At 36.2% G+C, this 15,634-nt stretch overlaps 1 protein-coding gene across 3 annotated transcripts in view; it reads right to left on the bottom strand.

Annotated features, from left to right (window-relative positions):
• The window catches only part of GABRA1 (gamma-aminobutyric acid type A receptor subunit alpha1), a 60,585-nt gene extending 45,722 nt beyond the window's left edge, over positions 1-14,863 (bottom strand). The window contains exons 1-3 of one of the 3 annotated variants that reach the window (XM_090065179.1): positions 14,693-14,863; positions 12,161-12,242; positions 8,335-8,447 (exon numbers count right to left, since the gene is read on the bottom strand). In XM_090065179.1, coding sequence (XP_089921305.1) covers positions 8,335-8,447; positions 12,161-12,242; positions 14,693-14,750 — 253 coding nt within the window. In that variant the 5' untranslated portion in view covers positions 14,751-14,863. Of the gene's footprint in view, positions 1-8,334; positions 8,448-12,160; positions 12,250-14,434 lie in introns of all 3 variants that reach the window. The other 2 variants (XM_090065178.1, XM_090065177.1) reach the window with 2 other exon arrangements.
• Positions 14,864-15,634: the final 771 nt, after the last annotated feature.

The following is a 15,634-nucleotide window of genomic DNA, read 5'->3' as shown; positions in this document are numbered from 1 at the left end:
AGACATTTAGGAGTTAGTGATATACACAGCAGAAAAGAAATGAGAAGTAAAGTTTCCATCAGTGACGTGACTGACTTCCACAGAAATAGAAGAGTGAGCAGTGTCTTTCATATGTAACGCCAAAGGTAATTTAAATAGCGTGACAAGACCATAAGTAATGACAATATGTATGTACAACTATAATATAAGATTGACAGTAATGTGTTTGGACTGACTGGGTTTATGCTGAGTTTCTAAATCCAACAATCCTCATCTCACAGATAAGCTGTGTCATTTGAGCAGCAGCATAAATGTCACCGAAGGCTCTCTTCTGTCCTACATGGGCACACAGCTTCCAGCAATAAAAGAATTTACATGAGCACACTAAGAGAATAGGCCCTTCACAATTATTGGGACATTTTAAAATCCTTGTTTACAATTTTTCCAATTAGGTGATTCAGCCACGTTTTGTTAAAAGTTCCAAAAGTTATGAGTCACTTCTGAATAGGAAATAAGTTTACAACAACTGACTCATACACTGGAGATATGAATTCAGATTCTATTTTATTTTCATTTTACATTTTGATTGTCATATAATACAGGGGATAAATTTGCATTTATGATTTATTGGGGTCTGTGCTTGAACCCCAAGATCCTGAATTGAAGTGAACAGGACAGCTTAGATTAGGAGAAAAATTTGGAACTACTGCAAAATTCAAATTAAGTAATTGTTGTAATAACCAGTGACTGAAAAGGCGTTGCAATAAAAACCTGTTTCCTAAGCATAACTCCTACCTCCAGGGTTTAAGGAGGAGGACCATGGGAACTGCTAGGATGGCTATGAAGATTTCAATGCAAACAGGAAGCTTCAAATGACTTTGCTATCTCCCCTTATATTAAATTTGCATACAGGAGAAAGTGAAAAGGGTACATAACACATCAAAAATCAGGACATGGGTGATTATTGATCAGCAAATTTTCGACACCAAATGAAAGTCATGTGCAATTCCAGTGTTAGTCTCAGATATCACAGCAATACTCAAACAGGGTTCAAACTGCTGGCACAGACCATGTAGTTAGACATGGTAGACCAAGAGCTCAGTTAGTATAAACCAGTGAAGGATGTGTCCAGCACTAACCAGCATACTGCCACTCAAAATTCTGCTTGTCCAGTTATGCTAAATAAAGCTAAAATAAGTTTTGTGTTCAAATGGAAACAGATACGGAAATAAAATACTTTGTTTTAGCTTCTTGGGAACTTCATTCTTGCATCATATTAGGATTATACATTGAGAAGTAAATGATAAGTACAAGTTTCCCTCACCATCCACAGTTCTGCCAACCACGGTTTTGAGTATTTATGCTTAATATTCTATATACCATTTTGGGTACCATGCAATACAGTTTTGAGTAACCACGGTTTTCCATGGCCACACATCAGCCTACCACCTGCCTTTTTCCCATAAGCCTTTTGTCTTACCAACCACGGTTTTGCCAACCACAGGAACTTACAGGAACCTAACCCCAGAGGTTGGTGAGGGAAACCTGTATAAGTTGTATAAACAGCAGAAATGTGTATTTGTATATAAGTTTATATACAATTTTACCTCCAGATCTCCAGGCCTGTGTTTGGCATGATATGTATTTAACTCATTTATTTTAAGGGTATATACTAGCTCCACTTAGCTGCCATCGCTAAAACACCTGTCCCGGTTACAATTGCATTTTAACAGCAAATGTCTCACTGAACTTTGTTGCATCAATGATTTGAACAGGACTATAGCTGTACCTAAGTACAGTTTACCTAAGTATGAATGTTTGCAGACTATCTTTAGGAAGCAGAAGTTTAATTAGCATGCATTCTATTGCATCCAAATAAATCCTCAGTATAGCCCTGAGACATGAAGGTTGTAAACCTGGGCACATTACATGTGTGATTTGATGTGCATTAACTTATTTTAATGTGCATATTACTAAAAAACTGTGCTATTTAGTTAATGCACATTAAAATAAGCTAATGCACATTAAGCATCCCTTAAAAACTGTACTTTCTAGTTAATGCACATTAAGACAAGCTAATGAACATTTTCTTACTGCCTCACAATGGAGGTATTAGATTTAATGCGCACCAACTAAAACACATTAATGCCCATGTAGACACACCCATTACTAAGACTCAAAAATTAAAATGCTGGTAGCTATAAGGGAATTTATTGGAAAAAGACAGATTCATACCATTGTTGCATCAATGATAAGAGTAGGTGGAAAATAAAGGAATGTTCTAAAATAACCTAAAGTTCTAGGGGGAGGGATATTTTTTAGAGTACAGTCACTTTCATTTAATATCTGGCAGAGTACAATGAAGGATTGAAATAAGAAATGGATCTGAGCTTCAGACTTTGGGTTGAAAGCCATTATCTTAAAATATAGACATAGTGTTCACCTATAAGCCTGTCATTTAGGATCATCTGTATTTAGGATCTTCAAAATTTAACACTTATTTCTTTTCAAAACGAAGTAGTTTGGATTTTCAGTTTATTTATCTATATCAATTTTTAGAATAGATGATCAAACACAGTAATGGGACACACTTACAAAGACACACACTTTCAGATTGATATTTGTTTTGCTTACTTGTGGTAAAACATAAGTGAATTATAAGTTTGTCCCATTTTTAAACAATCCAAAAGATTTTGTGAGCATTTTGAAATGGAAATTGCACCTATACATATTACAAATAAAAAAAGACACATGGATCTTTGCAAATACTAGCTTATATGAGCACATTAGATGAAGAGTGAGTCAACGGAATATGGTCAGGCAGATTTTATGCTACCTCTTCCAAAATATTCAACACCAAATCTACAACCCATGGGGGTGGTGGTTGGTTAAATATGAGATTACATAATGATTGCACTAGTCAGACTCTGCTGGCCCTGAGTCAGCTTTAGCTTACAAAAGCTTTCCCACAACTGCTGCTACCATCAGCTTTACCCTCCTGCAAGGGGAAATTTTCCCATGGCATATTAAGATTCTTTTAAGGGACATAGGAGTATATAGGAGACAGATGATGGGGCCAATAATAGCCTATATTATTTTTATAGAAAGTCATAACCAATGGGGCATAATCTGTAAGTGAAAACAAAGGGCCTGATTCTCCAGCCCTTATTCAAGTCATTTTAATGTCTTAGCATTAAAATATCTTTATATTGTAAAAATCTGACAAGGCCAGAGTAAGGATCTCATGTTTCACCCTGATATCAGAGGTTTTTCTAAACTAAATCCCTGTTTCCAATCAGCCCACAATCCTGAGTGACTTCACATATGAGTCTAAAAGCAATTATTTTGGGTTCGTGTCACCACTATATATATTTATAGATAATGTAGCTATGAAATCCTTCAGGAATGTTACAGACACATTTATTATCATGTTATTCTCCCTCACTGTAGATGCCAAGTGCATTGTAAATATAATTATTTTTCCTGGGATAGTCATACAGAACTTTGAAGAGCCCCATACCGTATATAATTTCTACAGTAATGATTTTCAACTAATGTTTCGTAACTTCAACAGATCTGAGCTAAATCTCAGTGGTTCTTGCCAGAATTCAAAAAGCAGTGGGCAAGAAATAGATTTTACCAGTGTCTAACACCAAAATGATTATACTATATAATTAAGACTAGACTAATTGTGGAATAATGCAAATCCAACTGGGATGCTCTAAGATGTCTTTATTCAGCCACAGCTACTAAGTTCATAACACATTCAGGGGAGATCACACTGGATATCAGTTCTCTTCCACCTATTATCTTATTTTGTGGAAAATCCTTCCAAAGGGGAAAAGGGACAACCTGAAAATCTGCAGGTAAGCCTGGTTTCATCTCCTTTGACCTCAGGAAAACCTGTGTAGCGTGCGAATCCCTCTGCAAAGTAGCCCTTTCCAATATTAGCATAGCCAACTCTCTAGCTCAAAACTACCCTTTTCCCACATCCTCAGCTACCATGTCCAAAAGACTCATATCAGAGGTCAACAATGCATTAATTTCTCCAGGAAAATATAAGATTTCCTGGTAACATGGTATCTATTGAAGCTAATCCCTCTAGCCACAGAAGAAATGTCTCCTACTCTCCTTCAGCTTCTTACAGAGCCACTAAGTTTATTTGTCAGACAGAGAGGTTGGACACTGAAAGCACCTCTTTTCCATGGTCTGCCTCCTTTCTTTTGCTGTCTGTGTTCTGTTCTGAAGCATGCAGCTGAAGGACCTGAATTCACAGAATCATAGAAAATGAAGGTTGCAAGGGACTAATCCAGCTGCTGGCTCAAAGCAAAACCATGCCCATATAGATCATCCCAGGAAGGCTGTCTACCCATAAAAACTTCTAAGGATGGAGATTCCAAAACGTCTCTGGGTACCCTGTTCCAAAGTGAGGAAGTATGTGAGAGAAAGTTTTTCCTAATATCTAACCTAAATTTCCCTTGCTGCAAACTTGAGACCATTGCTCCTTATTTTGTCATCTGCCACCACTGAGAACAGTCCAGCTCCAGCCTCTTTGGAGCCCCCCTTCACGTGGTTTAAGGCTGCTATTTAATCCCCCCTCAGTCTTCTCTTTTCCAGGCTAAATAATCCCAGTTTCCTCAGCCTCTCCTTGTAAATCATGTTCTCCAGGCCTCTAAACATTTTCATTGCCCTCTGCTGGACTCTCTCCAGTTTGTCCACATCCTTTCTGTAGTTGGAGCCCAAAACTGGACACAATACTCCAGATGCAGCCTCACCAGTGTTGAATAGAGGAAAATTATCTCTTCCCTCAATCAGCTGGAAACACTCCTACTAATGAAGCCCAGTATACTGTTAACCTTCTTTGCAGCAAGGGCATACTGTTGGCTCATATTCAGCTTATTGTCCACTTAGTTTACCAATTATTTCATTTATTCTATTTTTGAACACTCTTACTGATGGGACCTCAGCTACTTCCCTTGGCAAATGATTCTATTACCTAACTGATTGTTTGTTTTTTCCCTAGTGTCTAACTTGATTTTTCACCTCTTCAGCTTCAATGTATTCCTCTTCCCTGTTTATATGACTCCTCTTCCTCACTTCCAGTAAATTGTTGGCCCCCTCCCCACTCCTCCAAACAGCCACTAGGCTGATTTTAAACATTTAAAGATTATTTCATGTTCAGTTTTCCAGACACAAATAACTGTCGATATAATTTTATGTCCACATTTATGAATGGACTCTACAGACATTATGCACACTAGATACTTGCCTATGTTGTTGTGCCCACATGTAAAGGAGGCAGCCATCTGAATAACTTTATTTGTACCACAAATTATTTACAGCAGGTGCAAAGCTGCAGTATAAAGGGGAGAAATGATTTTTAAAAATCAGGTACAGCCTATCCACAAAACTGTCTTTACTTGTTTTGCTGGAGTTTTTTCCCTTTTAAGATGTGCATATTAAGTTACTCTCATCTGTCATTGGCCATCTCCTCCAATGTTTTGAATTCATGCTAACTGATTAATTTTTTTTAAAAGTTGAGGTGTTCAAGCTGTAGACTCAACCTTACAGATGGTCCTTCTGAGCTTATCTACACAACAAATTATAATTTTTGTATTTTATGTTAAACCATCTATTTAGCTATTCCATTAACACAGCTCCTTTGAAGAAGGTCTAATAAGAAAGTGTCTAAGATATGATGGGACTTAATAAACACCTAGGAATGATACCATAGATCCTGTAAAATCTTCATGTTATGCAAAATACAGTAACCCTCACACCGGTATCATTTTATTTCTCACCTTTTTGCCATGGTTCCTGAATGAATAGTTTCAGGTATCTGTGCTTAAGGCCCTCCAGGAGATTGAAACTCGGTATCTGAGGAATTCCCTCCTCCATTGTAACACAATCTACTCTTGACCGAAAGCAGGATGCTTGTGAGGGCAAGATACAGAAATTACAGAGTGGGCGGCTCTAGATTAGCTCTATAAGTGATAAAAATGATTGTAAATTTAATCTATTTCAAAACTCAATAGAAAACTCATTTTCTTGTGTTGCCCTTTCCACACTAATTTCCGTAAACACTCAGAGAAGAAGAATTGAATATAAGCAAACAAAAGATCTATAAATTAATTGAGCCATTTCTGCTAAACATTGGAAAGGAGAGAGCGAGAGCAAGCATTATTTCTAGTTTTCATATATTTGGAAAGACTTCAGTGAGGGCGTTAAGTCCTAGACTTAAAGCCAAGTACTGAAATATTTAAAACAACACTTTCCCTGGGAAAAAGCAAAATATGAGATACGTGTATCTTATAGTGTTTATGGGGGGAGTCCGTGATAAGGGTGACATGCTGGAAGATGGTGAGTTTTGCTGTGGCACTGATTTAAAATCAGCTCAATATAGTCATGAAGAAACATCATTAATACCATCATCTCAAAATTGTATGGTAGATTATGCAAACTGAATTTGTAGTTTTAGAACTGATTCTTCACATCATAAAAATACTAATAAATGAACATCTTAGTCAACACTTGGTTACAGAGCCCAAATTCTTGTTCTGAAGGAAATGAATGACGAATCTTCATTGACTACATTGGAAGGAAGATGATTTGTAGAACTGACATGAAGACTACACCCCTTTTCCACTCCATACAACATCACAAAGAGCTATACTAGAGAGAAACAAAAGTTATCACTCTGAATACCCAAGCTGTACTGAATATCTTGGTTCATATATCTCCTTCAATATCTGTAATCTGAAAACATTTCCCAATCCACTTTCCTCACTCGAAAAAATGTTTATATAAAAAAGTTCAGAATTAATGCCTAAAATGGACTCCAATTCATTTAATTTCAGGGTTACTATTTACTACCGACACCTTTACTACCTGTTGATAACAAATCATCACATTAGGGTCTCATATTTTTTAATAAATCATCATTTGTGCAAAATGTCAAATGAGAAACAGGCACTCCTACTTGCACATTTCTGACTGATTGTATGTTGATATGTTGGATTGTACAACTTGATTGTTAACTTATTTATTGCCTTTTACAGTATAGTCACCTAATATACTAGTTGCCCTAAATCTAAAGTTTTATTAATTAAGGTAAAAGAATCCAGAAATTTACATGAATGCAGACACAATATCAGAACATCTAGTGGACAAAGGGATTGCTCGTTTTTATTCCAAGTTATATTCAAAATTACATTCAGAATCCATAATATAGAAAAACCCATTGTTTTCTATGATTCCTAAAGTAAGAAAATAATTTATAAATCGAGGTTTATATTAACATCAAGGAAATCAGTAAAATTAAACCACATATAATTTTTTGCCCACTATTTAAAGATTATTTCAAAACAAAAGAAATAACACACCCTATTAAAATGCACATATATTTTATAACTTATTTTTTATGCCTAGGAAATGATATATCAATTATTTTATAATGTATTGATCTCAAAAGGAAGGGCTTCTGTTTAAAATTTATTGAAAGCTAATGTATGAGGGAAAACAAGTTCAGTTATGTAGTTGTGGGGGTTTTGTTTGTTTGTTTCTTAGAAAGTAGGATGGAAAACAAACTGTGGCTTCTCAAAGGAGAATAAATTGCATTTGTTCAAAATCATTGCAAAGCAGAGGTTTCTATCTGTATGTTTATCAACTTCACCATTATATATGACCAAGTGCTGGGTCAGTGCAGTATAGCAGAGCAAGACAAAATATTGTTTCCTATTCTCATTCTAAATAAGAAGACGTTACGTCCTGCTAAAGATGCAGGCAGGGTTTTAACTTTGAGAAAGGATAACAGTTTAACAATCTTGCTTTAGGTGTGTGTCATTGAATAGAGAGACTTATAGGCCTCTGTGAAATGGAGAGATTGTTAAGCTAAACCCTGATATCCTTAACTAACCCAAATCCTGTTAACCTTACTGGAACATTTACCTGTCTAAAAAATGGAAGATTCTGGTCTTTGGCAAGAATCCTCTTATGAGCAAAATCCACAAGAATGTTTTGGGTATTCTTTAGTAGCTAAGACCTTCGAAGATCTATAGCTCCCTGAAAACAGTCAAATCTGGGGCCACGATTTTATCCGTCATTGAGAACCCTCAGTGAACTAAGAAAATTATCCACTGAACTGCAAATTACAGGTTTTGCCACTAATTTATGGCATGTGTATATGTGTGTGTGAGAGAGAGAAAGGTATGGACGGATGTTTTCTTAGCATGTCTACCATATCAAAAGGATTATATAAATCTATAAAACAAAAGAAATCAGGATTGGATGTAAAGTAATGTTTTTAGGCCTAAGGCTTTCTATTAGAGCAAAATTTAAAGTTACAATATAACACACCTCCCAATCCTGGTCTCAGGCGGTTATCATAGCCATCTAGCAGACGGTCCAGTATTCTGGTAAATATGGTAGTGTTGTCTTTAATTTCATCTTGTAATGAAGTTTGTCCATAGCTGAAATCAGTTAACATAAAACATTAATCCATGAGTAACCCGACAAACTAATAATTAAAAAATCTGCTGTATCTTGCCTCTCCTGATTTAGGGAAACAAAATCTCTTCTACAAAACCCAATTGTAGCCCATTATGTGCTTCTTATTTTCAAGCATTTTCTTTTTAAAGTATACGTTTTCAATGAATGAAAAGTAAACAGAACCTCAGTCCTTCATTGCTTACCTCACTATTGCTTACCTCACTAAAATGTGTATTTTTCAGGAAATGATAATGTACTTTAATTTTAAAACTTATAACTGCCTGTGATCCAAACAAGGGCAACATAAATTAAGACTAAGTGGATTTAAAACTCAGAAAGTATATCCTAGAATAATGAGAAGATATAAAGGGTACAGAGACAGATTTTTCTGAACCCCTGTATGATCCTAATGACATACTTACGGAGTTATGTCACCTGTCAGAGCCAGAGCATAGCATTTCCCACTAATTTAAATGAATGATTAGTATTAACACATATATCACTTTCTTATGTAGGTTTATTTTGGCTTTCTTTTACTTCTATTTTTCCAATAGAGATTCATATAGCTGATGTTTAAAAATGTAATCAAGACAGGTTGATATAGAAATCTTCTACCTTTCTACCCACTACTCCTAATATAACAGGCCTAATGCACCCAGAAGTCCCACGAAAGACAGTGGAAAGTTTCCATAAATTAGGATAACAGAATCAAACTTTTTGGGCTTGCTTATTATGATCCCACTTACACTTGTGTAAAACAGGAGTAGTATTGTAGGTGTGATGATTGAGGAAATAAATAGAAGGAAAATCATTTTAATTAATGAAGTTATGATAATGTAAGAAAGGCATAAATGTGATCAGAATAAACCTCTTTCCTAACCAACTGAAATCCTTTGCAAATACAGATTATAGCGTATTTCTTTCAATCATTTACTCTGGCTGTCTTGACGATGATAAATCCTGATGTACTTACTCTCTCCATTAAACTCCCATTAAAAAGTTCTGCCATTACCAGTATTGAACCCAAATTGTTTTTCAATACAAAATGTTGACACCAAATACTAATACTGTTTGTTACTGAATCAGGTAACCAATGTGGTGCAGATAAACTTTCTGTAGAATGACATCTTGTTGAAAACTTACCCTCATGGCCAACATGTTTCCTGTATGGACATTACTGAAGAAGAACAATGATCTGCCAACACCCTTTGTTCTAACCAGCCAAGAAATTAATGTGTCAAGTGATTCTTTTCTATTAACAGTATTATCTCCCTAAAGTCTTATCAGTTTAAAAATGGCAGGGGGATACTGCTGGGGAATCCATCTACTTCACCTATTATGTGGAACAGGAAAAAAAACAGAACATTGGTATATTGTTTTCCAATGTGATTTTGAATAATTAAACCATAGGTTTAAACAACTATCGGTTTACTTCACAGTTTTCACCAACTTTTTTCACGAAGAAGAATTATTTAGGGCACAGTTTAATACAGTGGTAGGAATGTATAATGAAAAACCAAAAAGTTCTGTACATAACGAGTACAATAAAACAACAAATGCACTTTTCAATGAAAAATTATGAATAACTCTAATAATGTGGCATGTTGTCTTTCAACTATCAAAAACAAACATCTCCAGTTTGAGTATTTGCTTTTGAATCTGGCAGTAATGTTTTTAGTAAGAGATGGAATTCTTTTTACTTCATTTCATATGTTACATTTAGCCTAATTAGCCAATTATGTTGGGTGTATCGCCATATTTTTTCTGAATATAGTACATTTGAAAAGATATTTTCAGGTGCATTACATTCAGCTGTAAACTGGACTCTTCTCTGAATTAAATTCTATATAGAGACTTTTGTCAGTAAACAAACTGCTGTGCATGCACATCTCAAGGATAGCAGAAGGTCATCAAGATTAACGTGGAAGTGGGGTACAGGAACACCTTGCTAAGTCTGGTGAGAAATAAATGAGCCTACAATAGGCAGAGGAGGGGAAAGAGTGGTAGACTTCTGCCAAGTAGTCTGAGAGGATGCAAGAAAACATAATTATGTCATTAATTGTATTTTTGCACATGGAATTTTCAGCACCTTTACCTCTTCTTCCCTTATTTTTCCAAACGGGAAAAATAGGGTTAATCGAGTAACATTTCCATATAATATAGACAGTGTGCACAAGGGCACGTATACAATATGTTACAAATCCAAAGTAACAATGACCTTTTCCACTGCAAATTATCTGAATCCGAGAAACCAGTTTTGGTAAAATAGCCCTAATGTTGATCTTTTCTTTCTGTGAAGAGAAGCCTGTAGCTCATCTGCATCTCAGTAATTTTATTTAAGTAAAAAATCATAGTTGCCATGAGGAATTAATCAAAGTCTAAAATTAAAGAAAAATAAAGCTGATCTGGACAAAATGGCTCCGTGAACGCATATGTTTTATGTAAAATTCATACATTTTGAAGAAAAAATGTCAAAGTTACTGTACAGGATTGTAGTTTCATACTAAACCACTGTATAATAAAACACTGTACACTAACTCCATCTACAGGTCATTATATTAGTGACACTTGATATCATTTTTCAAGAGCAGTCAAATGCATTTTAATTCTCAGTTCAGAACACACAGAATATTTGTGCAGTGAAACATATTCTGCACAATACTTTAGATAGCTAGCATAAAAGTAATTATCTAATGAAGAGTTTACATTTTCCATTTTGGACAGAATTTTAAATAAGTTTGTTGAACAGGAGTGAGGCCTCTATTTTCCTATCTTATTTCTGCAACAGACATTAATTTTTAGAAGAAACACCCATGAAAAATAGACCTTTTAGGACAGCAAAAAAGATACCGCAACATTATTTATAATAATCATCAGGTAAGATTGTTGCTAGGATTCTAGTATTTTTAAATGTAAATCATTATATTATTTATTTCCCCAGACCCCTTATGTAAATGTGGATTGTACTTTTTCTTTTCAGTATACTTTAGATTTTGTAATTACACGGTCATGAATTATCTCGACATTAGTGCTCTATATATAGTCTAGTATACAAACAACATGGACTTTCAAACCCAATGATCTTTTTAGGGAATTGATCCTACAGCCTCTAACTCAGTCTTTACCAAAAAGAGGCTGGTTTCATAAGTAAGGGGTACTTTTATGAGTAAGCTATTGCAGGACGAGGCAAAAGGTGTTTAAAAATAATAATAATAACAAAAAACAGGTTAGGGCCTAATCTTTTCTCAGTCTAGAAGCAGATAGAAGTTTTACCTCTAATAACACTGAAATCAGGAGTGCATAATACTTAAATAAAATGTTTTCAGAACGCTTTTCATCCTTTTGTAAATTAAAATCACAGGTGAAATACAAAATAGAGTCTCATCCTCTTTGTTTGGGAATATAAATGATAATATTATTTTACAGGTATTCAAATGATAGTTCAACTTCAATAGGCTTCAGATAACTTCTGATGAAGATTTCTTTAGTAATATTTGAATAAAGGTGTTTTGCATTGAATTTGTATCATTATTTCACTCTTCCCTTTTTGAGACTTAGCTGATATTTGAGTAGAAAGTAACACCCCACATGATCTTAGTAGTAGTGCAATCTATGTGACATGTGTTTCTTATCCTATTGAAACAGACTTAAAAGTTCCATTTTTTATTATTATTTTTAAAAATATTTCCCCCACCTTCTTCCAGTCAGTGCATTCAAAAGGAGGCCCCAGGCCCAAAGATAGTCACAAAGTGCCACAATTCTCTTCATGATGGGCTCTGAAAGCTAGAAAGGAAAATAATGATAAACATCCCTTTGGCTAAGACAGTTGTTATGGAAAATACAACAGGAGACAAGTAACTTTATTTGAATAATTTGATATCAGATAATGACTTTACAGTGCTATAGCACATCATTCAGAATTGGGTAAATCAATACATTTTAAAAACCCCTATTAATTTTCTTTCTAATATTCTATTTCTAGACATAAAAATATTTGTGCTTTACTATATTGCAATTGATGTTTGTTTATTCCTATTACTCTTGAACTTCTTTAAAAAAAGAGGTGTATTACTAATTACAAGTTCTAAGTTCTGAACTAAGTTGAAAAGATTATTATTCAGTGTCTTTCTGAGTTGAAAATATAGATTTTTTGCATGGTGTCTCCAAAATCAAATATAATTGCTTAATAATAGCTTTTTACTGACAAGTGCAAATATGCCATTTGGAATGTCTCAGTAGATGATGCCACTGACTGTAACAGTGTTTCCTTGTCTATAAGTATTTTCCTTCAGTATTATGGTAGCGACTTTCTTCAAGAGATATTACTATTTCATTTGTCTTGCTTATTGAAACATCATTGTTTCAGAAGCAGTGTAATGTTTTGAATCTCATTCTGTAAGCTATTGCTAAATATGCACACTAATACTTTTGTCAGGCTAAAGGACACACTTTATAATCAAACCATGTGCTGACTGCCTACACCCCATATTTTAAATCTCTATCTAGTCCCCCTAGCTGCTACTAGGAAATGTTTCACATAAACACCCTCTGCTCCCCTCCCCCCCCCATGCCTTCTGTACCCCTTCCTCTTAACTTAATGCAAACATGCATTTCATTAAGTGAAAGGTAAAATTACCTTCACCATTTATTGTTCCACTAATGCTAAAAACAAACTTAGCTAGTATTTATGGAATCAATTATCAATATTCAGTAGACTGCCTAGCTGATGCTGCAAGTCTCTTTCTCTCCATACATATATATATATATATATATATATATGTACACACATACATAACACACTGTGTGTGTGTGCTGGAATCCATGCAGTTGCTACCATTCGTTAAATTAAAGGAAAGGAAAAAAAGAATCTGAAACCCAAAACTTAAAATGAGTAATGAATTGCAATAGTTTAAGACATCTATGAAAATAAAGTACTGTACATTTCCATGTTGTGGTACCTTTAAATAATTCTACCCCAATTCACTGCACACTCTCAGGGACAATTTAAATCAATAAAGCATCATTACAAAGCGGCATGTAAGCAATGAAGTATAATTAATGTGTTTATAGTAAAATGATCTGGAGATAAACATTCAGTACATTTGAGCTAATCTAGCTGGATGTGAAGCAGACGAGCTGAACGAGTTGAATCAGAAAAGCAATGATTAGAGATCATCAGGGTAAGAGATTGCATCTTAAGTTGCCCTGTTATCATTTCCCCTTTAAAGATTGAGAGAAAACATCTGTAGCCTCAAAGCCACCATCTCTTATTACTATTAACTTTTGGTTTTGCAAGAAGGGGCTTCAGTGTAACAAAGAAGCAGATCCTTATTCACTGTCTGCCTTGAGCTGCTTGATTCCCCCTTAAAGAAAACCATAAGGAAGCTATAATTGCTAGAAAAGTAAAGTTTCTTGCAACCTGAAAAAAAAACAGATGCAAAGCAGATGCTCTTTTGAGCATTCGACAATACCAGCCCTCCCAATCCAGCCCCCAGCCCTCCCCACGCCGGAGACATTATTTTAAATAGTCTAGAGTTTTCCTATTCAAAATGGGAGAGACCCACACATCTGTGATCATTTCTGTAGCGCCCATTGCAAAAGATGCATTCCGATCCTTTTTTTCCCCCCCGTGCTGACAGCTTTGCCTTATTCCGAGCAGTAGCTTGACTTGCTTTCCTTCCTGCCTTTTAACTTTGCATTTTCCCCCGTCACTAAGAAGTACACCCCGTTCCCTAACATAGATATTTTTCTAAGGGACCCTTTAAAATCAATGCCTAGAAAATTGCCAATCGATCCTTGCGCATCGTTAACCTGGGGAGGGGGACACACACACACACACACACACACAAAGGATTCAGATGTACCTGCTAAGGGGGGGGGGGGGGCACAGTCATCCCTATACCTCTGTGTTATTCCAGAAAAACCTGAGCGATCAAAGGTCTGTTAGCAGTAAATAAGCAGCTCTTACCGGGAACCCCTCCGGGCACAGGTTCGCAGAATCGCTGAAAAAGTCTGCCAGAGAAAATCGCCCAAGAAATCAAGGCTGCTTGAAGGTAAGGAGCCCTTGGAGTGGCTGAGGCTGTGCTGCCTTTCTCGGCTCTGCCTCTCAGTCATTCGGTCCCTGCCATCATGGACTCTGCCGGTGCTTCGGTCTTGGCGATTTAACACCCAAATTTCTTTTCCCAATATTCAGACCGCAGCTATACAACAAAAGCTTTCTCTTTACCAAGACAGTAGTAATACGTCCCAGGGTAAACCGGATGTGAAATAGGCTGTGACTTCATGCCAGAGAGATTTTATTTTAGAAAGGAAGGTGGTACCAAGCTCTCATCTAGAGACCAATCCGCCCATTTTTTATATGCAGCACAATTTAACTTCCAGTGCTCTCGCCCTAATCCCTTTCTCTCTGGCTGCAGACTAAAATCCTTCTACAATCTGCAGCATTATTATGTTTTTGGGGGGAGGGTGCACTTTGGGGGGGGGGAGCTTACACTTGGAAGCTTTTGACACCTGCAGTTTACAAAACAGTCTATTTTAAGGCTCGTGCATTCAAAATGCAACCCATCTGCGTTAGCAATCGACCTTTGATCAAATATTTAATCGCTGCATAAATATGAATGAAAGCAAGCTAGGAGACATAGGCGATGCAGCACGGTGTGTGTGTGTGTGCGCGCGCGCGTGCGGGTGTGTGTGTGCATATACATACATACATACATATATATATATGTGTGTGTGTGTGTGTGTGTGTGTATATATAGTGTGCATGTCGATAGACATAGATGGTAGCCATGGATATAGATATGTAGACAGCCACACCGCGATGCATAGTAATGGCAATTAAACTCAAGGAATATGCATTTTGGATGAAGTCTGCAATCCGTTCATAACCCTGTGGATTTCCCACAGCTTTTATACACCGGTGGTGGGTAGGTGACCTGTTTGTCTAGAAGCGTCTGTTTGCTATTGACGACATGGAGGGAACATATCATTTTAGTGGCTGTTCCCCCCCCCCGCACCCCTCGTCTGAACACTGTGGCTTCCACACCTATCTCTGCATACATCTGTGTACATTTGGCTCTGCATCCCGTTCAATTTCCTAATGTGCGATTTCCCTGCTTTTGCTAAATGGTGCCGAGATGTGCTTATTTTCTATCAGTTAAAATAAGCA

The sequence above is a fragment of the Crocodylus siamensis genome, chromosome 10 (assembly GCF_052110815.1).
Source record: "Crocodylus siamensis isolate JL-2025a chromosome 10, ASM5211081v1, whole genome shotgun sequence".
Classification (NCBI taxonomy): domain Eukaryota; kingdom Metazoa; phylum Chordata; order Crocodylia; family Crocodylidae; genus Crocodylus; species Crocodylus siamensis.
This window is presented reverse-complemented; position numbering and strand designations above follow the sequence as displayed.